Source organism: Phodopus roborovskii, unplaced genomic scaffold, assembly GCF_943737965.1.
Source record: "Phodopus roborovskii unplaced genomic scaffold, PHOROB, whole genome shotgun sequence".
Classification (NCBI taxonomy): domain Eukaryota; kingdom Metazoa; phylum Chordata; class Mammalia; order Rodentia; family Cricetidae; genus Phodopus; species Phodopus roborovskii.
In genome coordinates, this window is record NW_026126416.1 from 26,813,931 (window position 1) to 26,836,609 (window position 22,679).

The 22,679-nt window shown below is 45.6% G+C and overlaps 1 protein-coding gene across 4 annotated transcripts; it reads left to right on the forward strand.

Annotated features, from left to right (window-relative positions):
• Nucleotides 1-305: 305 nt before the first annotated feature.
• On the forward strand, nt 306-22,384 carry Usp50 (ubiquitin specific peptidase 50). Of its 4 annotated transcripts, none has more exons than XM_051183471.1 (7): nt 306-503; nt 3,094-3,218; nt 3,468-3,663; nt 5,290-5,499; nt 7,286-7,428; nt 11,312-11,444; nt 22,113-22,384. In XM_051183471.1, exons 2-7 carry the CDS (start codon nt 3,133-3,135, stop codon nt 22,302-22,304), a joined length of 960 nt encoding a protein of 319 aa, XP_051039428.1. In that variant the 5' UTR covers nt 306-503; nt 3,094-3,132; the 3' UTR covers nt 22,305-22,384. The 4 variants fall into 4 exon arrangements, with proteins under 4 accessions (XP_051039428.1, XP_051039427.1, XP_051039426.1 ...); XM_051183470.1 differs by lacking the exon at nt 306-503 and adding an exon at nt 606-629 and having other exon boundaries at nt 3,036-3,218; XM_051183469.1 differs by lacking the exon at nt 306-503 and adding an exon at nt 719-827 and having other exon boundaries at nt 3,036-3,218.
• Nucleotides 22,385-22,679: the final 295 nt, after the last annotated feature.

Below are 22,679 nucleotides of genomic sequence, written 5' to 3' on the forward strand. Positions count from 1 at the left end.
GAAAATCTGCCTGCCTTCATAGGGTGAGAGATGCTCTGCCAAGGGCCGGAGGTGGGGGGAGGGCAGAGTTGCTATAGCGTCCACTAATCCAGGGGACGAGCACCACTGTGTGTGCTTGTGCCTGGCATACACACACCCAGGAGGAAACGGAGCAATGCAGGAAGAGCAGTGACATGGACAGTTCATCCTGAGAACATTGACAAATGCCGGTGTCCCTCGACAACACACTAGAACCTTGGCGTGAAGGGAAACAATTGTGATGCAAGGAGACCCGAGTCGGAGCAGGCCTGAGTCGGGTGAAATCAGTCTGCAGCAACCACAAGGGGGAGGGGGAGAGCTTTCAAAACAAAACAAAAACAAAACCAGGGAAACAGTCTGGGAGAAATGAAGTTAAAAGGATCAAACTTAGCTCCTGAGTGGAAGTGAAAAATCCAACGTGCTCCCATTAAAATGACTTCTCAACGGCCCTTCCCTTCAGATGACCTCCGCGTCTACTATGCTCTGTGAGCCTCTATGTGTGCCTTTATACGTAACCAGAGGGATGGGGAAGAGCCTACTCAGAGGAGCTGGGGCAAATGTTGTATTTGGGAGGGCCCTGCAGGATTTGCCCCATGAAGGACCCCAAAGAGGTAACATACATGTACTTCCTAAGCAGTCAGTCCAGGGTCTCTGTGACATCAGTGAGTAAAAATGAAAATGACCCTCCATGTACCAGTGGGCATTTTTCAGATGGGTGTAACTGTGAGCAGAGGTACCGAGAGAGACTGCCGTACCTGGGACACCAATTTAGATTCAGGACATGGAAAGAAAGATCATAAAGGACAAAGGTGTTAAGTGACCCGACTGAAATAGGCCACATAATAAAAGGAAGCTGGGCAGGGAAAGGAGGCCTCCTGGAGCCTGCAGTGCCTCTCATCTCAGCACGCCGGGCAGACGTTCCAATCTCATCTCTTACCATTAAGCCGTCCTAAATAAGTCATTGTATTTTGTTTAAGATTTATTGTTATTGCCGGGTGGGATGGGGTGGGGTGGGGTGGTGGTGGTGACGCCTTAATCCCAGCACTAGGGATGCAGAGGCAGGGGGATCTCTGTGAGTTTGAGGCCAGCCTGGTCTACAGAGAGTTTTAGGGCAGCCAGGAATGTTATATGGAGAAATCTTGTCTTAGAATACAAAAATATTTTATGTGTATGAAAGTGGTGCCAGCATGTAAGTGTGACAAAGCAGTGCCCTTGGAGGCCAGAAGAGGGCACTAGAGCCCCTGGGACTGGAGTTAGATAGTTGCGGTGGAACACCATGTGGGTGCTGGGAAATGAGCCAGGGTCCTCTGAAAGAGCAGCAAGTGCTCTTAACTGCCGAGCCATCTCTCCAGCCCCCAGTTTTCTTTTAAAGTATATCATTCACTGTGTAATCTAGGCTAAATTCCTAGTATGGTACCTCTATAACCTTTGCAACAACCCCATAAGGAGGTAGAGTATCCCTTGTGCTTGTCGGGGAGCGGGTGTTGGGGACAGACCCCAGAGCCTCACACATGTTAGGCACACTACCAGACTCATTGATTATATTCTATAAATGAGCAGGCATAAGAAACCCACATCACAACTGGGCAGTGGAGGCACAAGCCTTTAATTCCAGCACTCAAGGGGCAGAAGCAGGTGGATCTCTGTGAGTTCAAGGCCAGCCTGGTCTACAGAACAAGTTCCAGGACAGGCTCTAAAACAATACAGAGAAAACCTGTCTTGAAAAAAGCAAACCAAACCAACAACAAAAGAACCCATATGATAAATATATAATAACTAGTTATTAGCATAGTAATAATTTGAGTCTATTTTCTTTTGCCTTTCCTCTGTACATGTGTGTATATGTACATGTGTGCATATATGTACAGATCTGTATGTATATATACACATTTGTGCTCTTAACATGAATGTATATGTTCCTACTATGTGTACGTATCATGTTCTCAGTATGGTACCAATATACTTATATACATTCTCGGTATATGCTGTAATTCCAAATAATAGATGAGATAGATAAACATTTTTATTTCTTCTGCATCACTATACTTCCCCTTGGTATACTGCTATGGGCAAATGACTAATTCATGTAAGCCTGTTATCATATCTGTAAATGGGATTTTAGAAGAACTGTTTGTACTCTGAATGGCTGTTACAAGTATTTAATGGGGAATGTATATTAAGTACTTAACATAGACTAAGTGCAAGATATCCATGGACGTTACTGTTATCTTTAAATAGTGTTATTCTTACCAATAATTGAATTATCCAGAAAAAGGACAAGCTTTGGGCTTTTTTTGGGGGGGTGGGATTAGAGACAGGGTTTCTCTGTGTAGCCCTGGCTGCCTTGGAACTAGCTCTGTAGACCAGGCTGGCCTTGAACTCACAGAGATAGGCCTGCCTCCACCTCCAGAGTGCCAGGATTAAAGGCATGTGCCACCACTGCCTGGCTCGGGCTGTGGTTTTTAAAGGAAGGTTTGTGTTTTCAGTCAGGCAGCGCTAGGACCTGGAAGGCTGCTCTGCTCCATCCTTTACTGTAGTTTTGGGAAGAAAACTATGTCAGACCCTTGCTCAGAGTTCCAGGCTATGTGGTGCAGTTTTAGACACCAAGTTAAAACCCTGCGGTCCTTGGTGGAAAGTTTGAAAGGAAACTCATTAGGAACCCTCCCTAGCCAGCCATAGCAGTGCATATCCTTAACCCTAGGACTCAGGAGGCAGAGGCTAGGGGATTGCTTTGAGTTCAAGGCCAGCCTGGTCTACATAGCCAATTCTGGGCTAACCTGGTTTATATAGAGAGACCCTATCTCAAAGCAAAACAAACAAAACCCATTTCTTGCCAAGCTGGTGGCAGGTAGCTGAGATGTGGAACAGGGGCACTGTCGGTTCCAAGACTGCCTAGGTTACAAGGCCTTGCCTCTGAGCTGCACAAGAGATCTTATTTCCTAAGCTGAGAGGGCCTCTCTGTCACTTGCACTTACCCTCTTCCCTGCAAACACTTTCCTTCCATATGGCCCACACAGTTCGGAGTGTGCAGATTATGACTCCCTTCCAGAGTTTGAGACCCAGCTACACTTCCAGGGCGTGACGGGACTGCGCAACCTGGGCAACACCTGCTACATGAACGCCATCTTGCAGTGCCTGTGCAGCATATCTCCACTGGTGGAGTATTTCCTCTCCGGAAAGTACATCACCTCTCTTCAGAAGTAAGAGGCATTCTCCACTGAGCTCTGCCCCACCCCAGTTCCCCCAGGGTGGGGATGGAGTCCTTGTGGAGGGCTGTACAAGCCCAGGCACTGTGGGGCCCTCCATAACAAATCACGGCTGAGCGGGACAGGGTGGACAGGCAGAAGTGGCACAGTGGCATGGGCTGGTCCTGTGCTCCTACCACTAAGGCTCTGCTTTTCATTAAATCAGCAGGGAATATTTGCTCCTTGCCCCTCTCTTCTTGACAGGGACTGCAGTGAGGTCACCACCGCCTTTGCCTACCTGATGACAGACATGTGGCTTGGGGACTCAGACTGCGTCTCACCAGAGATATTTCTGTCGGCTCTTGGCAGCCTTTACCCAGCTTTCCTGAAAAAGACACAGCAAGATGCTCAGGAGTTCCTGATTTACGTCCTTAATGAACTTCATGAAGCTTTGAAGAAAGTAAGAAGGAACTGCCTTGAGCTGGGAGATGTGCACCGTTATCAGAAATATCTGCTTTCGTGTGTGTGTGTGTGTGTGTGTGTGTGTGTGTGTGTGTGTGTCTGTCTGTCTGTCTGCCTGCCTGCCTGTCTGTCTGTGCATGTGTGCATGTGTGTGCTCTATCTTCATGGCCTGCTCTCCACTGAGTATAGCAGAGCTCTGGGTACTGGGGTCCTGAGAAAAATGTGCATGTTAGGATATTTGTTGCTTGTTGGTTGGTTTGCTTCTCTTTGTTTAACTTAAAAATATTTTTAAAATTTGTATTTAATATGCACACTTGCCAAGTTCCCATGGAAACCAGAAGAGGGCATCAGAGCCCCTGGAACTGGAATTACACACAGTTAAGAGCCACCATGTGTGTTTTGGGAAATGAACCCAAGTCCTCTGGAAGAGCAGTCAGTACTCTTAACCACTGAACCATCTCTCCGGCGCCTAAATTATTTTTTAATATTTATTTTTATTTAATTTTTTCTGAGACAGAGTCTTACTGTGCCTGTCTGGCAGGTATTTGACTCCTAATCTTCCTGCTTCAGCCTCTCCCCCTCCCCACGTGCAGGAATTACAGAAGAGATCTGAGATACTCACATGCCAGCTCTCCTTGGCATGACAGATGCCCAGTAGCCTAACAGTACTCCAGATTTGCTCAGACGTTCAAGGGGTTAATAGCCCAAGTGGTTCAATAGAAGTCAAGCAGCTCAAAAAAGCCTCTAAGACAACCAGAAGCAAACTGACCAGGAGAAAGTCACCTTTGTTCAGAACAAAGTGTCTAAACACTGGGCTCTCTGCTAAATTCAGGTGCAAAGTAGCTCACGCTGGCTGAAACCAAAGATCAGAAATGCCCCCAGAAAATCGTTCTAAGGGCAGTGTGGGGCTTGTTGAATCTGTCCTCTGTCCTCTCCACTGAGGGCCACATTGCTTGCAAGTGCCTGCCTGGCTTGCCAAATTGTTATCAACGCTTTTAAAGGGTCAAAGCTTTAACAATCTCGGGTCAACACCCATCTTCTTCAGGAGTACAATTAGAGACAGTAACACTGGACGTTTGGTGATCCCAGAGTCAACTTTAGGGCTCTGGCATGAGGTTTAGGTGTAAATAGGTGTCTAGAAGTGTATATAACTAAGAGTCTGTTCAAAGTGAGCCCCACACATCACTGACCCATTATTGTTTTGGTGGCTATCTTTCTTGTGGGATAGTCTGATAAATTGTTGCAACTAACTGTTTAATCTCTTCCTGGGAGACTGGCTCCTTCTCCACACACACCAGGCTTCATTCAGTGGTGAGAGCAGCAATCCAGTTTCTCAAGGACCATTATTTTTAGTATTCTGATAGCCAAAAGGAGGACACAAATGTCTCCCTTTTTTTTTCCTGCCAGGACAATTATCATTCTTTCATTTCATCTAGAAAGGGAAATAGGTGAGTTATCAGAGCTCACACATGGCATATGCTGTCAAGGCCTTAGTGTTCTGGCTGAATCCAAACTAACTGCTTTCTAGTTGAAATGTACCATTCTAATAGAAAGAGCAGCTGTTGTGCTTTCCATGGTTTTTGTAGCCACTAGATGACCAAGAGGAATTTGTTCCTTTACACAGCACTGTCGAAGAAGAGCATACGAGAAAAGGTCTGCTCAAAGATGCTACCGGAAGGTGATGGCCAGTGAAACGTCAATCATCACCCGGCTGTTTGAAGGACAGCTCAGTTACAGCATCACATGCTTAAAGTGTGAGAACTGCACCTACAAGAATGAAGTTTTCACTGTCCTCTCCCTCCCCATCCCATCCGAATATGAGTGCTCCCTTCAGGTAGGGAGTCCCTAGTTCCTGAGTCTATTTCCTTGTTTGGAGACAGGGTTTTCTTGCTGTGTCATCCAGGCTAGCCTGGGTTCAAGTAACCATGCCTGAGTCTCTCAGATATTGCGACTCTAGTCATGACTGTTATTTCCTACAATTTTAGTAGGAGACAGCTGTTGTATGCCTTAAAAATATAAACAAAGGAAGTCCAAGAATGAACAGCATTTTATTTATTTATTTATTTATTTTGGGAAAGCAACCTATTGTTAATAGTTGCTGTGAATTTAGTTGTATTTCTAAATGTACTCAAGACAAAGCCTCACTTAAAATTATAAATATGGATGAAGTTTCTTCAGTCTCGTTAGATGGGGAGTTTGTGATGTCTATGAAGACTCACCTCCACACTCCAGTGTAAGGCCAGGACTAGCTGTAACAGCCTCTTAAAAAAACAAAACAAAGCAAAAAAAAACTTATTTTATTATATAGTGTATGCAAGTGTGCGTGGATGCATTTATGTGCACCATGTGCATGCTCGGTGCCCAAGAATGCCAGAAGAGGGCGTCAGAGCCCCTGGAACTGCAGTTCAAACAGTTGTGAGCCAGCACATGGGTGCTGAACCTGGATCCTCTGCAAGAGCAGCCAATGCTCTTAACCCTTTAGCCATCCCCCCACCCCTTTGACTCTAGACTTATACTTTGGATGGAGGCTGTGGGCTGTGTTGGATGGGAACAGAGAGGAATCTGGTGGCTTAGTAAGCCTCTCTGATTAACCAGCCTGTAAGCAGGGAGGTGGGGTGACATGGATACGGTCTAAGAAGGAAGTGGCTGGTTGGGGGTTGGGGACAATCAAGACTTGGGGAACACTTTTCTTGCAGAATTTGGCAAACTTTTTTTTTGCGCGCGATTGTGAAAACATCTGCTGGCGTTTTGTCTTTGTAGCTGGGTAGCTGGGGAACAGAGCTTTATTGCTTCTCAGTTTGTTTTCCTTTAGATCGAAAGGTTAAAGGTTACTGGAAAGAATTCCAGATCCTTGAATGGAGCACTGGCAGAACTGATGAGAACAGTTTGTACCCTTCCTCCTCTAAGCCAAGAACTCCGGGAACAGGGCCTGGCCGGAGACATCAGCTCCTCCGTGTGCGCTTTAAGTCGGCTACTGTCAATTGTCACGCAAACCATGGGACACGGTCGATTTTCAGAGCCTCCCTCCCTTGTTGAGACAGCAGATTTGTAATAGAAAACAGCTGTCTGATTTGTTAGTAGGAATGTCAAAGTCTGCATTATTCTGAAAGAAACCAGAAAAGTTAAAGTGATAATTCATAGAGTTATGGGGAAAGAACCTAAGCTCATGTCAGCAGCTCAGTGAAAAAAACATCACTTGTTGCTAGGTAGAGTTTTATTTATTATTCTTGAGACATGATCTCCCTGTATAGCCCTGGCTGGCCTAGAACTTGCTATGTAGAACAAGCTAGCCTTGGACTTAAAGAGTTCCTCCTGTGTCTGGATTAAACGTGGGAGCCACCAGCCCCAGCTAGGTAGATTTTTATAGGACTGTGGTGATGGGGCATGACTCCTGGGTCTGTTCCTTAGGAACACTCCCACAAGCACGTTTACAGAGCTCTTTCAGTGTGTGTGTGTGTGTTTGAGGGACAGGGTCTCCTTGTATTGCAAGCCTGGTCTTAAACCACAGTCCTCCTTCCTGTACCGCCGACAAGCTGTGATTATGAACAAACACAACCATCTTCTGCTTCCTTCTAATGTCAGCAGGATCCCAGGTCACCAAATGTTCTTTCCCCCAACAGGACTGTCTCCAGTGTTTTTTCCAACAAGACACATTGACCTGGAACAACCAAATCCATTGTTCCTTTTGTGAAATCAAGCAAGAAACAGCTGTGAGGGCCACTATTTCCAAAGCGCCAAAAATAATTGTTTTTCACTTAAAAAGGTATGTGGATTTTTGACATCTTGTGGGCAGATGGTTTTCAACAGTTTTACTGAGATGCCATTTGCATGCTAATAGTTTATCCATTTAACATGTAGCTTGTTCTAAAATCAGTGGCAGAGTGGGTGCTTAAGCTGCAAAGTACCCTGGGTTTCATCCTCAGAGCCAGAGAAGTGAAAAATAAAGTGTCCAATTCATGAACTCATTGATTTCAATTTAATATGTAGTTCCTTTTAAATTTTGTAATAAAATATATGCAACATAAAATCTATCATTTTGATCTTTTCAAGTGTGTAATCCATTTGTATTTATTACCTTTACAATGTTAAATGCCAGTCACCACATTTTCCAGAACTTTCCAATACCCAAACAGAAGCCCTGTACCCTAAGCCACACCTTCTCTTTCTCCTTCTCCATGGTTCCTATTTCTCTAATGTATTTTCTGTCTGTGTAGATTTACCTATTCTTTCACTAGAGTGACTGTGCCGCCTAGTTTTATGTCATCTTGACACAAGCTGTAGTCATCTAAAGGATGAGTGGAGAAAATGCCTCCATAGCAGTCAGGTTGCAGGCAAGCCTGTGGGGCATTTTTTAAATTAGTGATTGATGGGGAGGGCCCAGCCTGTTGTGGGCGGTGCTGCTTCAGGGCTGGTGGTCCTGGGTTCTAGAAGAAAGCAGGCTGAGCAAACCGTGGAGAGCAAGCCAGTAAGCAGCACCCTCCGTGGCCTCTGCATGAGCTCCTGCCTCCGGGTTCCTGCTCTGACTTCCTTCCATGACGAACTGAGATGTAGAAAGGTGAGCCAAGTAAACCCTCTCCTCCCCAGTTGCTTTGGTCATGATGTTTCATCAGAGACCGACTTGTTTCCAGGATACTGGAGTATTGCTGTGACAGACTTGATCAAGTTGTGTTGGGGAGGACCGTGGAGGGACTTTGGAACTTTGGGCTAGAAAAGCCAGTGAGTGTTGAGAGCCCAGTGGGCTGTACTGCAGGATTTTGGAAGATAAGAGCTCTGGAGACCATAGAGGACTGGCTTGTGAAGTTCCAGAGGGAAATTTGAAAGCTATTGAAAAACTCAGAGCTATAGCATATTTGTGGTTCTGGTCAGCTGGGACTGAAAAACCAGCTGTGAATAACAAGATCCAGGGTCCCTGAAGTGAAACCTCTGTTTACTGTGACAATTGATGATGATTGTCTGGGTGTGAGGAATAAGCAATGACTGAAGAGACCAGTGTCACTGGCTAAACTTGAGAAGTGTTTCCCTAGAGTCAGCATGCAGAAGCTGTGGTCCACAGCAGGCCGAGGTTGTACCTTGTGCCGGCAGCTGAACTTGGTTATGTGTGGAGTCCCATGTGCTACTGGTTTTGAAGCCATGAAGGGGTCATGAAGAACAGCTGAGGCTTAGAGCTGCAAAAGACTGGGAGAGACCATTGGTGAAGGTTCAGCCTCAGTAGCAACTGGAGCCCAAGGATGGAAGGGGTCGGGTGAGAAGTCTGTAATGTGCTTTGTATCGTAATGTTAATATGAGATATTGGGACAGCAAGAATGAAAAGGTGATGTTTAATAAGTGATATGCTTGTGTGTCAGACTGACAAGGGATAATTGTACCAGTCAGTTTTTCAACCTGACACAGGCTAGAGTCATCTGAGAGGAGGGACCCTCAATTAAGAAAATGCCTCCATAAGATCAGGCTGTAGGTAAGTTTGTAGGACATTCTCTCTCTCTCTCTCTCTCTCTCTCTCTCTCTCTCTCTCTCTCTCTCTCTCCACAGTGTTTCTCTGTGCAGTCCTAGCTGTCCTGGAACTAGCTCTGGATCAGACTGGCCTTGAACTCACAGAGATCTGCCTGCCTCTGCCTCCTGGGTGCCACCACCACCTGAAGGGCATTTTCTTGATCAGTGATTGATTGATGGGGGAGCCCCGGCCCATTGTGGGTGATATCACTTTCTCACAGAGTCCAGGGCCACCAGCCCAGAAGTGGCACCACCCACAATGGACGGGTCCTCTCCCAGCAATCACTAATATAAGTGAGACAGCATTTAACTCGCTCACTCATGCTATGATAATATGTTAGGAAATAAAGTTGAAGGCCAGAGAGATAGCTCAGTGGGCATCCCCTGATGAGCTAAGCTTGGCCTTTGGGATCCACACGATGGAAGGAGGAGAAAACTAGCTCCTGTAAGATGCCTTCTGATCTCCTCATGTGCACTTTGACACACAGCCCCTTCAAACCAGGGAACCTGAGGCCCTATTCTGACCTTCAGAAGCTATAGGCCCTCGTGTGGTGTACACACATACACGAGGGGAAAACACTTAGGGGCATAAAACTTTAAAGTAAATGAATTTCTTAAAGATATATTTACACATATAAATGTATTTTGTCTATGAAACTCTACAATCTGTTGCAACCCAAGTATGGACAACACCTGCCATTGAGAAAATTCTCTGTGGTTCTTTACCACTGTTCTCTCCCTTTGCCATAAGCCCAGGGATTACTTAAAAAATATGTGGATGCCTGTGTGTGAGGCCCCATGCATGTGTAGGCCAAGGGTTGATGTCTGGTGTCTTCCTCGACCATGTATGTGTAAGGCAGTGTCTCTGGCGTGAACCCAGAGCCCACCAATTTGGATCATCCAGTTAGCTTGTGCTGGGGTCTCTGCCCCCTTAAGTGTTGAGGTTGTAGGTGGCCACATGCTTCCTGTGTTGACATGGGTGCCAGAAATCTAAACTCAGCTCACTCCTTAGGCTTGTGTGACGATCGCCTTTACCCCTGACCCATTCCCACCGCCCACCCCAGGGAATTACTAATTGTTTTTGTCCCTGTGGTTTTGCCTTTCTTTGACCACCCTACACCATGCTGCTTTTAGCCTTTTGAGTTTGGCTCCTTTCGGTTGATACAATGCTTTTGAGGTGGCCTGTGTATGTATGCGGCACATCCTTGTCATTGCTGTGTTTTAATCCTTTTTGTAAATGTACAGTTATTTCTCAACTAGTGAGCTGGTAGACATTGGCCTTGTTTCATTCTGGGCAAATGGAAATAAAGTCTCTGTTTTGATTAGCATGAACATCTGGTCTATAAAACTCTTTATGTTTCTGGGGATGATCCCTGGCTAGACCAGGTCACCGGGTGTCTCAGGGTGTCTATGGCTGTGAAGAGACACTAGGACCATAGCAATTCTTATAAAGGAAACATTTCATTGGAGCTGGCTTACAGTTCAGAGGTTAGTCTATCATCATTGATGTTATTTTGGAAATCCCCGGCTGAAGGTTTACCTGCCAATGCAATAAGCCAAATCCAGCCAAATGAATAGGACCAGGTTTAATAAACAGAGCAAAGAGGAGAAATCACATGGCAGGTTTAGGTCTGGGTCGTAAATACCGTGGTCTTGAGCATCTCAGGGGGAGGAGCGCCCCTTGGTGAGTTTTCTGAGTGGCAGGGTTTGGACAGGGAGGAGGCGGGGGGGGGGGGTTGCTGAGGCCTCCTTCCGCCTAAACATCATGGCAGGAAGCATGGCAGCATGCAGGCATGCTGGTTACATAGCGAGACTCTAGGGAGAGGGGTGGGGTGGGAGGAGGAAGCAGGAGGGGAGAGAAGGCGAAGAGAAAGAAGTGGCGGTGGTTGGACTGGGGTCTGTGCAGCTTCTGTCTCCAGGCTGACTCTCATCCTGCCTCCTCCCACCAGGCAGGGCTTGCTGAAGGCTGCACCGTCTCTTGCTGACTCACTTTGGTGGTGGTCTGGCATTTCTAAGTATATTTCAGTAAGGATGTAATTTATGTACCAATCATCTCTACAGTTACTCTGGCTGTATGTGGGATGTGTCTAGGGACACGGACCTCATTCACACGTGGCTTACACACTTTGAATTTCATGCGTTTGTTATCTCTCCAGATTTGATATCCAGGGCTCCGTGAAGAGGAAGCTGAGGGCAGATATCCGGTACCCACTCACCAACCTGGACCTCACTCCTTACATCTGTCCAGTTTTCCGGAAACATCCTAAGTACAACCTCTGTGCAGTGGTGGTGAGTTTTCTAGTGAAACTTCCAATACTAAAGGAATAGAACGTCCCTCCCTCTGCCTCCTCCCCCCCTCTTCTTGGTGGCCGCTGCAGACAGAGCTGTGAGTCTTGGCCAGGCCCATGTTAATAGCTCGCCAGCACCCACACACTAGGCACTTTACAATCTCAGGACCCAATGCCTGGCAGAAGCCTATCCCAGGGGCTCCCTTTGCCTCTGTCAGCTATGATTGGTGACAAGTCCTAGCAAAGGAAGGGGTATCGTTCACACCCACTCCCCAGAATCTCCCACGTGAACCAACCTGAGCAGGGAGTCGTCGTCTGAACTCGTGGATTGTGGTGTGAGCTGTTATGTCAGATGGTGAGGATTCTTCCAGAGTGCAATCCTGTCACAGGACCCTCTGATATGCCGAAATTGATCCTGCCAGTTCATCTATTGCTCAGTAGTGTATTTTTAAAAATGAAGTCACGCGTGGTGGTGAGTGCCACCAGCACTCGGGAGGCAGAGGCAAACAGGTCTCTGATTTCAAGGTCAGCTGGTCTATGTAGTGAGTTCCAGGGCTACATAGTGAGTCCTTGTCTCAAAAATATTTAAGTGAGAAGAGGGGAGAGGATTATGTCTAGTCTTCCACATTCTGTGGTTCAGAACCGCTCTTGGACTTGCATAGTGCTTGCATCTCACCCCCTCCCCCAGGCAGGGTTTCTCTGTGGCTTTGGAACCTGTCTTGAACTCGCTCTGTAGACCAGGCTGGCCTCAAACTCACAGAGATCCTCCTGTCTCTGCTTCCTGAGTGCTGGGATTAAAGGTGTGTACCACCACCTGGCCAGTGCTTGCTTCTTACCCCTCTGTAGGCCATCTGTCTCCTTTATACCATTTATCCTTCCTCTCCACACAGCTGTTTTCTCCACACTCTGGGGTTCACAGTGGCTTCTTTCTCCCATCAGATGGAGATGCTAATGAATGTGAGTTTTAAAGATGCTGCATCCTAGATCTTAGTGTGTGTGTGTGTGTTTTGTGGGGAGGGGGGGGTTTGAGACAGGGTTTCTCTGTATTGCTTTGGAGCCTGGAACTAGCTCTGTAGACCAGGCTGGCCTTGAACTCACAGAGATCCACCTGCCTCTGCCTCCTGAGCTTAAAGGCGTACACCAACGCCCAGCTCCTAGATCTTAGTTTTTTAATTTCTCATATTTGTTTCTGATCAGGAATTTTTTTTAATGTACATTGGGGTTTTGCTTGCATGTTTGTTTGAGAGAGCCATCTCCCTTGGAACTGGAATTACAGTTTTGAACTGCCATGTGGGTGCTGGAAATTAAACCAAGGTCTTTTGGAAGAGCAACCAGAGTGACCAGTGTTCTTATTGCTAACCATTTCTCCAGCCCCTCATTGATGAGCTTAACCCCCAGGCTTCTCATTTTATGCTTACCTAATTTGAACAGTACCAGACACTGTTCAAATTTCTGTGTAATCCTTACAACCCTGTCTTTTGGGAAATATCTACTTGCGTCCTTTACTTGCTTTTTAAATTAGTGTTTCTTGCTTGAGTTGTTTTCTTACATATTTTGTATATTAACCCTTATCAAATATCTGGATTGCAAATATTTTCTTGCATACTATGGGTCTTCCCTCCACTCTTTAGTTTTCTTCATATGCCATTCAGTTTATCTATTATCTATTGCATTAATTTTGCTGCCTGAGTTTTTGGAATCACATTTTTAAAAAGTTATTGCCTAGAACAATGCTGTGGTACTTTGCCATCATACTTTCTTTGAGAAGGTGTATGCCTGAAGGGAGGTATAGGTGTTCATGGTACATGTGCACATGTGGGCATCTGTGTGTGGAGGCCAGCCTGTGTGTGCATGTGCATGTGCACGCACGCACACACACACACACACACACACTCTCTCTCTCTCTCTCTCTCTCTCTCTCTCTCTCTCTCTCTCTCTCTCTCTCCAGGATACCTCTGGAGGTCAGAAGAGGGTGTGTAGCCTATAGGCAGATGTGAGCTGCCTAATGATGATGCTGGGCATTGATTTTTGGGTCCCCTGTAAGAACAGCAGGTGCTCTTAACCACTGAACCATCTTCCTAGCCCCTCCACCTTACTTTTGAAACAAGGTCTCTCATTGATCGATCAGCTAGGCTAGCTAACCAACAAGCCTCAGGGATCCAGTGTCTCCTCCTCCCTGATGTGGAGGGCCCAGCTGTCCCGGAGCCTGCTCCAAAGAGTCAGCTGGGTTCCCTGAGCAGGGGCGTGAGGATTGAGACATGGCAGGTGAAGAAATAGACAGAAACAGGATAGATTTCAGAGGGTGGTCCAGTATCTGCCATTTCTCAGTCCTCAGGCCGCTACTCAGGGACCCCACTGACTCACTGGAGCAGGCTCAGACACTGCCCCACAGTGGGCAGTGTCCCTCTGGGCAGATGGGTCTTGAGTCGTATAAAAAGTGGACTGAGCAGGCCATAAGGAGCAAGCCAGTAAGCAGAGAGCATCCATGGCTCTGGTTCAGTTCCTGCCTTGGCTTCCCTCAGTAATGAGCTGAGATTAGGACCTGTGAGCCAAACAAACCCATCCCTCCCCTTTCGGTCAGTGTTTTATCACAGCAACAGAGAAGACAACTAGAACAGACTTAACATAGAATCTTAAGTTTGAATTGAGGGTCTACATATGCAGGGTTTGTCTTTCGGGGCTTGGGTTATTACTCGCTTGACACAGTATTTTCCAGTCCCATCAACTTTCTTGCAGAGTGCCTGATTTCTTTTAGTACTGAATAGAATTTCATGTGTATGTCATTTCATAACACCCAGGCGAAAGCCACATCTACTGTGTGTAGTTTCATGAGGTCCCACTTTGCCTTATTTCCCTAGCTGCTAACCGTGTTGTGGAGCCCTTGCCCATGCTCATGTCTTGCATATACTCCCACCCTTTCCTATAGTTAGTTGTACATTTCAGGTTTTGTGTTAAGGTATTTGATATATCTGGGATTGATTTTTGTACATGGTAAGAGGATCTACTTTCATTCTTCTACATGTAGCTGCTAGTTTCTCTGTAATATTTGTTGATGATGCTGTCATTTCTGCATATTTTTGGCATCTTTGGCTTGGTGGTTTGGTCCAGCATCCGTGTGGCAGCTCACAACCACAGGTAACTCCAGTTCCAAGTGAGTGGAGTCCCAAGGTAAGGGACCACGTGGATGAGCATAGCAGGTGAGGGTGACTGAGGAGGGAGGAATAACACACCAGGCAGATAGAGCTTAAATGAGGAGTTTATTTAGAAAGGGGAGTGAGTGGGAAGGGAAGAGACACAGAGGCACCGGGAACAGAAGACGGGAGGCGGGGTTATAACTGTAACAAAAGAACAACACCATCCCTACATTCCCATTCATCTTTAACCCTGTGGTCCTGACTGATAATCAAGACCATACAGCTCTATCCTGCTGGTTCTGCAGATCTGTACCTGGTTGTTCTATGTAAAAATCAAAACCGCTCACACACAGGATTCACAAACACAGACTACTCTAAATTCACCACCACCATCCATTTCACTGCTAACAAAAGCATATCCCAGCTCCAGTCTGGTCTGTTGGAATTGCCAGAGGCTGAGGCAGGTTTATTCCCAGCCTACTTGGTGCTATGCTGGAGTGCTGTCTGGAGAAAGTGTCCCTTGGTTCTGGAACCCTCTTATCAGAAACACTCATTCCTCTCCAACCTCTGTCTGGATTTGAAGAAGTGCAGTTCTCACTTCTGTTGGTTGAGTTTGGGGTTATTAAGTGACAATTTTTTTTTTTTTTTTTGCAATCTGGTATCAATGTGTGGCATCTGGTATCAGTATCTGGTGGTCATGTCAGAGGAGCAGACGGCAATTGAAGTTCAAGGTGTCAGCTCATCAGGAGATGAATCCCTGAAGGGTGACTCTCAGATAAGGCCCTGAGACCACAGACTCCACAATATCTTTTGCTTCTGCTGTGCCTTCTCATGTTGGCCACTGCCATCTTTCTCTGGGATCTGGCATGGGGTGAAGGTGTGGGGAGATCCCCATTGCCTGTAATGTAGTGTTTTCTTTTCATGGAAACATTCCATTCCACTGGGCATTTTTACCTGTGGATTATTATGAAGATGACTTTTTCTTAAGCTGAACTAATTGATGATAGTAATAGTTTAAGTAGAGTTTTGATGATTAAAAATAAAACAAGGAAATGTCCCACGGTTAGGGCTTATGAGTTTCACCTAAGGAGGTGCACAGAACTCAGTTCAGGTTAATGATTAAGAAAAACAATTGAGTTCCAGTAACTTGACTAGCTTAAATTCTTTCAATGTTGGGAGATGTGTTCACAGGTGCATCATAGCAGAAGCAAAGCTTTGAAGATAATGTAGATTAAGATGCTTTTGTTAAAAGTTTTAGAAAGGCGCATAGTTGAATGAGGGACTCTTTCAGGTCAGGGACCAAGAACTAAGCAGCCCAGTTATCAATAGCTGATACGCCCTTCTTGCTGGGATGGGTTGATGACCAAAGATGCTGATCAATTCCTTATACCCAGTCCTGCCCTCAGTCTCCTGATATGAAACACTATTGATGAGTGGATATGCACCCTAAAGACTTAAAGTAGAGCTGACGGATTGGTTTTCAGGTTTGAAGTTTAGGTTTGTGATTCCTTTAAGATTCCTTGTAAGATTACCTTTCGAGATAAGAGAGTGATAGCACCTTTCTTTGTAAACACACAGCGAAGCCTGCCAGTAAAAGAATTGAGCAGAATGTCTTGCTTGCTTACACTCTGTTAATCTATAACAAGTTGCTTGGGTATGAATGTATTTGAATTCCTGGGAATAATTTTTCACTTGTAATATGTAAAATGTTTAATCATGTAAGGGATATGGAAAACATGATGTTTACTTGTATTCATTGTAATCATCCACTTGAAAAACAGAAAGTAGCCACATTGCAATTTTTATATTGCCTGAAAGATTTTGTTGTGGTATGTAAGCTGTAGGGAAAGAATGGAGTTAGAAGGAAAATATTGGGGCTAGAGAGATGGCTCAGAAGTTAAGAACACTGACTGCTTTTCCAGAGATCCTGAGTTCAATTCCCAGCAACCACATGGTGGTTTACAACCATCTGTAATGAGATCTGCCCTCTTCTGGCCTGCAGGGACAGGCAGAACACTATATACATAATAAACATATTTTTTTAAAAAAGGAAAACATTAAGAATGAGAGAATAAGAAGAGTAAAGATTAATTTAGAAGAAAAGCATCAAAAATAAGAGAAGGTAATCACGAAAATAAAGAATGGAGAATACAGAAGAATAAAGAAGGAAAAAAATCAAGAGCGTGTCTTCTCTCTCCCCTTCAGTCATAGTAGACCCCCTTTGAGCTGCTGGAGGCTGCCCCACCCCTCAGGCACTGGAAGGCATCTGGTGAGTCTACTACTCAGAAGCCTTCACAACATGATTTGATATTTCTAGCTCAGACTCAAAGGCACCTTTTGGCCCTAAACTTGGTGCTACCCCTGCTGAAAGGTAATGAACGCCGCCTCTCTGCGTCTGTGAGGCGTGGCAGATACTTAAGTGCAGCAGTGGGGAAGAGGGGTGGCCAGAGTGACTCGGTGCTAGCTGTGTGAGCCTGCGAGGCCCCATGCACCTGGCCTCTGGAGGCTCCACTAGGTCCCCACCATGTTACACCACCTACGTTGGCTGCTCAGTGAGGCTGAGTGGGAGTCGGAGGGCCGGGCTGTTTGGTTCGTGATGCAGCTCTCCACTGGAATGTCTGTAGGGCCTTGGAGATGGACCATGCACACTCCATTTAGACAACAGGTCCCTTATCTAGATGGCTCCTGAAGACTGGCAGGAAAATGATAACTTGTTGGATGTGGATCCAATTAGTTATCTAGTTCAGCTGCAAGCCTGTGCGGGCTGCCAGGCTTTCCACTAGCCAGATTCACCATAATCCACATGGCTGATGGAGTGGGCTGTCTTTGTCATCCTGACCCTGCAGTGAATTCCTCACTGCTACAGAGCTGGTCTCTAGTTTATGCCCCTGTACTGTTGTCCCTGGGTCTCTGGGTCTGTTTGCTTTTCTTCTGATGTCCAGTGTTTTCCCTCAGTAACTCACCTCACAATGCAGTTGTACTTATTGCTTGGTTCCTTGAGAAAGTACAGGGGAATGCTGGTGTTTCTCTTAAAACACCTTGTAGAAAGTCTTGTTTCTATGCAAATGAAAAACTGGTGGGTTGGGGATGTGGCTGTTGATTGACTGCTTGCCCAGGATCCCCAAAGCCTTGGTTTCTGCAGCACGAGTTCTAATAGGTCTTAATAAAACCTTAGGGTCAGATATCAGGGTAAATACTCTTAAGGTCAGAGAAGTAAAGGAGCCAGCCACAAGAGAGACCTGTTACCTCTACTGAATCCTTAGACCAAAAGGGTGGGTGATCCTGTCCTCAGACTGTCTGCTGTTCAGACTGCACCGAGCTCCTGTCTCCTCCTACCTTATTTATAGTCCTCTCTGCCTAGCCATATCATCCTGTCTTCATCTCCCTAGTGTTGAGATTAAAGGTGTGTGATCCCAAGTGCTAAGATTAACTTTGTGTGAGCTGTTTCTCTTTTAGACTGGATAATTTTATATAGCCCAGGGTGGCCTTGAACTAACAGAGACCCAGCTGCCTCTGTCTCCTGAGTGCTGGGATTAAAGGTGTGTGCAACCACTGCCTGGCCTCTATGGCTAACTAGTGTGGCTGGCTCTGTGCTCTGATCTTCAGGCAAGCTTTACTTGTTATAGCATAAACAAAATATCACCACAGTTTCAATCTACAGCACCATAAATGGCCACTGGTGGTGCACACCTATGATCTAAGCACTCAGCACTCAGGAGGTAGAGGCCAACCAGAAGGTCAAGGTTATCTTCTCTGTATAAGCTTGAGGCTAGCCTGGGCTACATTAGACCCTGTCTCCAAAACATTGTTTTTGAAGGAAGACATAAAATTTAAGTATACAATTTGGTGAGCTCTCAAGTGAGCACATCCATGCAATAAGAACAGGGCTCATGCTGGACAGTGATGGCGCACACTTTTAATCCTAGCACTCAGGAGGCAGAGGCAGTAGGATCTCTGAGTTCAAGGCCAGCCTGGTCTACAGAGTGAGTTCCAGGACAGACAGGACTATGAAGAGAAACCCTGTCTCGGAAAACAAGCATAATACAAAACAAAACCAGGGCTCGGCCATCACCATCAGTATGTAACTGCCTTCATCCCTCTTCAGGTGCAGAACCACACCTCTAACACAGTAACTCTGCTTTTGTGCTTTATGCAAATGCATCCTGTAGTATGTCCTCATCAGGATCTGGTCCTTTTGCAACAGTTATCCACACTGCTACACATTATAGTTCATTCTCATCCCTGGATAGGTCCATTGTGAAACACACCGTAACCTACTCATTTGGTGGGCTTTAGACCATTAATGATGAGTATTGCTGTGGTTGTTCTTGCATGTTCTGGTGAACAGACAGATGCACCCGGACTTTAGAGTGTTTCTAGGAGTGTGGTACTGGTGGGTGGGTATTAGTAAACTCAGACTGTGGCATTCCTAAGCAGTCGCTCCAGATCACACATTAGCAGCAGCACCAGGAAGTGTGGTTGCCTTAGGTCCCTGTTGTGCTCGATAGCTTTCTATAGGGCTGTTCTAGTTGCTTGCATGGTGGGACAGTTTGTCCTTGAACTTTCACCATGGATGGGATGGCCTTGAACTTGCTTCCTGGGTGCTGGGATTTCAGGTGTACTAACGTGCCCCACTGAGGTTTGTTTTTGTGTGTGAAAACAAGTCTTAAGTGTTTTGCCTGTTTTTTGATCATATTGCCTGTGTTTTTCTTACTGCATTAGAAGTCTAAGACCATAAAGCTCAGTGGGAGACTGCTTGCCTGGCATGTGAGCATCTCTAGGTTCACATCTGGGAAAAACCAAATCTTACTGCATTGTAGTTATTTATTTATTTGCCTAACATGCCTCAGCAGGGGCCCATCAGGGCAGTGACGCACATGTGGAAATGGGACACACACCCATTGACCTAAGGCCTTTTCTTTAGTCCACATCTTTAAAGGTTCTACCACCATCCTCTATGGGGACAAGATCTTCACACGTGGATCTATGGGTGACACTGTTACAGATGACAGTGTGTGTGGGTGTGTGTCTGTATTTAACAAATACATTCAATTTTTGGCAGGTTAGAAGCTATCTTTTTGTCTTTGGATAACTGTAAACTTCACTCAGGGGTGTATAGTTCAGTGGGTTTGGTTTTGTATTTATATACTTGTCCCTTAGAACATTTTCAGTATGCCTAAAAGAATCTTCACTACTCAGTTCTTCTCTGTATCTGCCCCTAGCAACCGCGTAGGGACTTCTTGTTTCTATTGATGTGCCATCTTAGGCACACCACACAAACGGAATCATAAAACTGCCTGTCTTGGGTTTTGTTTCTAAGACAGAATGTTGCTATATAGCCCTGGTCAGCCTGGAACTTATTCTGTAGAGCAGGCTGGCCTTAAGTCCCTCTGCCTCTAGAGTAGATTAAAGGCATGAACGTTGTTTGTTTCTCAGCATATTTCTACAGTGTTTCCCTGGGTCGAGCATGACTTTTGTTTTGTTGCCAGATAACATTATACTATGTAAACATAACACATTGCATTCATTCATTGAGAGGTGCTTGGGATGGCTCTACTTTATGACTTACCATTAATGCCACTGTGTGGACAGTTTAATTATATGCTAACTATGCTCTTAACCCTTGGAGAGTTGTCACCCTGATTTGCAATGTGACAGTGCCATTTGTTCCATCCACTAATACATATGTTTCAGCTCGTTCATTCTCCTTGCTTGCTAATACCCAGTTCTTAAAATATTTAACCAGTGCTGGACAGGGTTGGCACACATCTTTGATCCCAGCACTCAGGAGGCAGAGGCAAGTGGATCTCTGTGAGTTCAAGGTCAGCCTGGTCTACAAGAGCTGGTTGCAGGACAGCCAGGGCTGTCTCACAGAGAAACCCTGTCTCGAAAATCAACAACAAAAAATTAATCAAAAGCTGGGCAGTGGCATGTGACTTTAATTCCAGCACTCAGGAGGCTAAGGGAGGTAGATCTCTTATAAGTTCAAGGCCACATTGGTCTACAGAGTGAGTTCCAAGACATTCACGATACAGAGAATCTCTGTCTCAAAAAAACCAGATAAATAAAAATATGTTTATTTATAAACAGATGCTGTTGTAGCCCAGGCAGGTCTTGAACCATACCCCAAGTACTGGTGCATTACAAGACATCCACCATACCTGGATGCCTTGTGGTTTCCAACTCATGATCTCCTACCTCAGCTCCCTTCCTGGGCTTGGATTTGAGCCACCATGTCTAGGACTAATGGCTTTACATTTGAAAGACGTATGCATACCTGTGGAAGTCAGAGGTCAGCCTGTAGGACCAGGCCTCCTCAAACTTACGTGGGTTCTAGATACCCAGCTTGGGTCATCAGCTTTGGTGGCAAGTGTCTTAGTCTGTCCTTCCATTGAGGTGTGGCAACCTCAGTCCAGCTTCTTGTTTTCTGGCGCCTAAGCCCTGCTCTCCAGGACCCCCCTGTGTGGCTTCGTGGCTCAAATGCTCTGGTTACCATTCACCTCATTCTGCTCTTCAATCTGCTCCCCCCACTTTTATGATATGAAAAGAGACAAGATGGAGAGTAAGGAAACATCAGTTGGCATCTACCTCCTTTGTGCTGGTTCTGTAGTGCACAAGGAATCTCCTAAAGGCTGAAAGGGGCTGGAGCTATGGCTCAGTGATTAAGAAAACTGGCTGTTCTTGCGGAGGACCTGGGTTCAGTTCCCAGCACCCACATGGCAGGCAGCTCACAACTATCTGTGAGTCCAGTTCCAGGGGACCCAAAACTCTCCTCTGGCCTCTGCATACACCAGCACTCACACAGTACACAGATAATACACGCAGGGAAACATATTAAAATAAAAAGCTATATGATCCTCAACCTTCTGAGTGCCCCAGCCTCCTGTGTTGGGATTTCAGCCATGCTTAGTATTAATGGTTTTACAGGATTTGAGAAGTACAGGGATGAGCTACATCTAGTTTAGGACTTGTGTCATTTTCCCTGTGTTCACATATGCAAGATTAGGGTTTGCAAGGTGGAAATGTCTCTAAGGTTACCATCTGATGTATTTTCTTTCCTTTATATGATGGGTCAGCAAATGTTGTAAAAAGCCAGCTAGAATGTATTTTAGGCCTTGGCGGTCAGTTTCTTTTGCCAGCTACTGTTCTGCTGTTGCAGCATTGAGACACCAAGGCCAGGGTTCAGTTCTCTACACACACATGGAAGCTCACAACCATTTGTAACTCCAGTTCCAGGGGATCCAATGCCCTCTTCAGGCCTCCATGGACACTGGGCATTATATAGTACACATGCATATATGCAGGCTAAACACCCATATGAAGACTATCTCCAAATTTTAAAACCTTATATGTGTTATCTCACTTCCTTTATAATTCTATTAAAGAGTACAATATACAAGCAATTCAAAGTCAGACTTGATAAAACTATTTCCTCAGTATAAGAGACAATTTAAAAAGTTTTTTTGGTTTTGTCATTTTTATTCTACCAGAGCTTTTGCATGTAGAAACCATGTCTTACACCCTTTCTTTCCTAGAACCACTTTGGCGATCTGGATGGTGGCCACTACACTGCCTTCTGCAAGAACTCAGTGACTCAGGCCTGGTATAGCTTTGATGACACCAGAGTCAGTGAGATTCCAGATACTTCAGTTCAAACGGCTACAGCGTATCTTCTGTTCTACAGCTGCCAGCCCTTTTCTATACCGACACAGAAACCCAAGAGCTAGGACAGCACTTCTGATCACTGCAAACAAGCCGTCAGAAAATGCATGGTGTGCCTTGTCATTAAACCCTTACCAGTTACTTACATCGCTAAGGTTTCTAAATCTCACACACAGCCTCACTCAGGGTAGCATGGGAGCCTAGCACTGCCATCATAGGGGCCTAAGAACTGCAGGTTTCAAAGGCCAGTGTTTGATAAGGCAGGTTTCTATTGTATGTCATCATTATAAGTACCAAGTTATTTTCCAAAAATCTTTATACTTGTTTTGTATCTATGTGCACATGGAAGTCAGAGGGTAGTAACCTAGGAGTTCATTCTCTTTCCCACTATGCGGGTTCTGGGAATTGAACTCAAGTTCTCACTGAGCCATCTATCCAGA

Coding starts and splice junctions, on each gene's coding strand:
- Usp50 (XM_051183469.1), top strand. CDS start 730: ATGGGTGTAACTGTGAGCAGAGGTACCGAGAGAGACTGCCGTACCTGG. Junction 3,664..5,289: donor TTCATGAAGCTTTGAAGAAA/GTAAGAAGGAAC, acceptor TCCTTTACACAG/CACTGTCGAAGAAGAGCATA. Junction 7,429..11,311: donor ATTGTTTTTCACTTAAAAAG/GTATGTGGATTT, acceptor TTATCTCTCCAG/ATTTGATATCCAGGGCTCCG.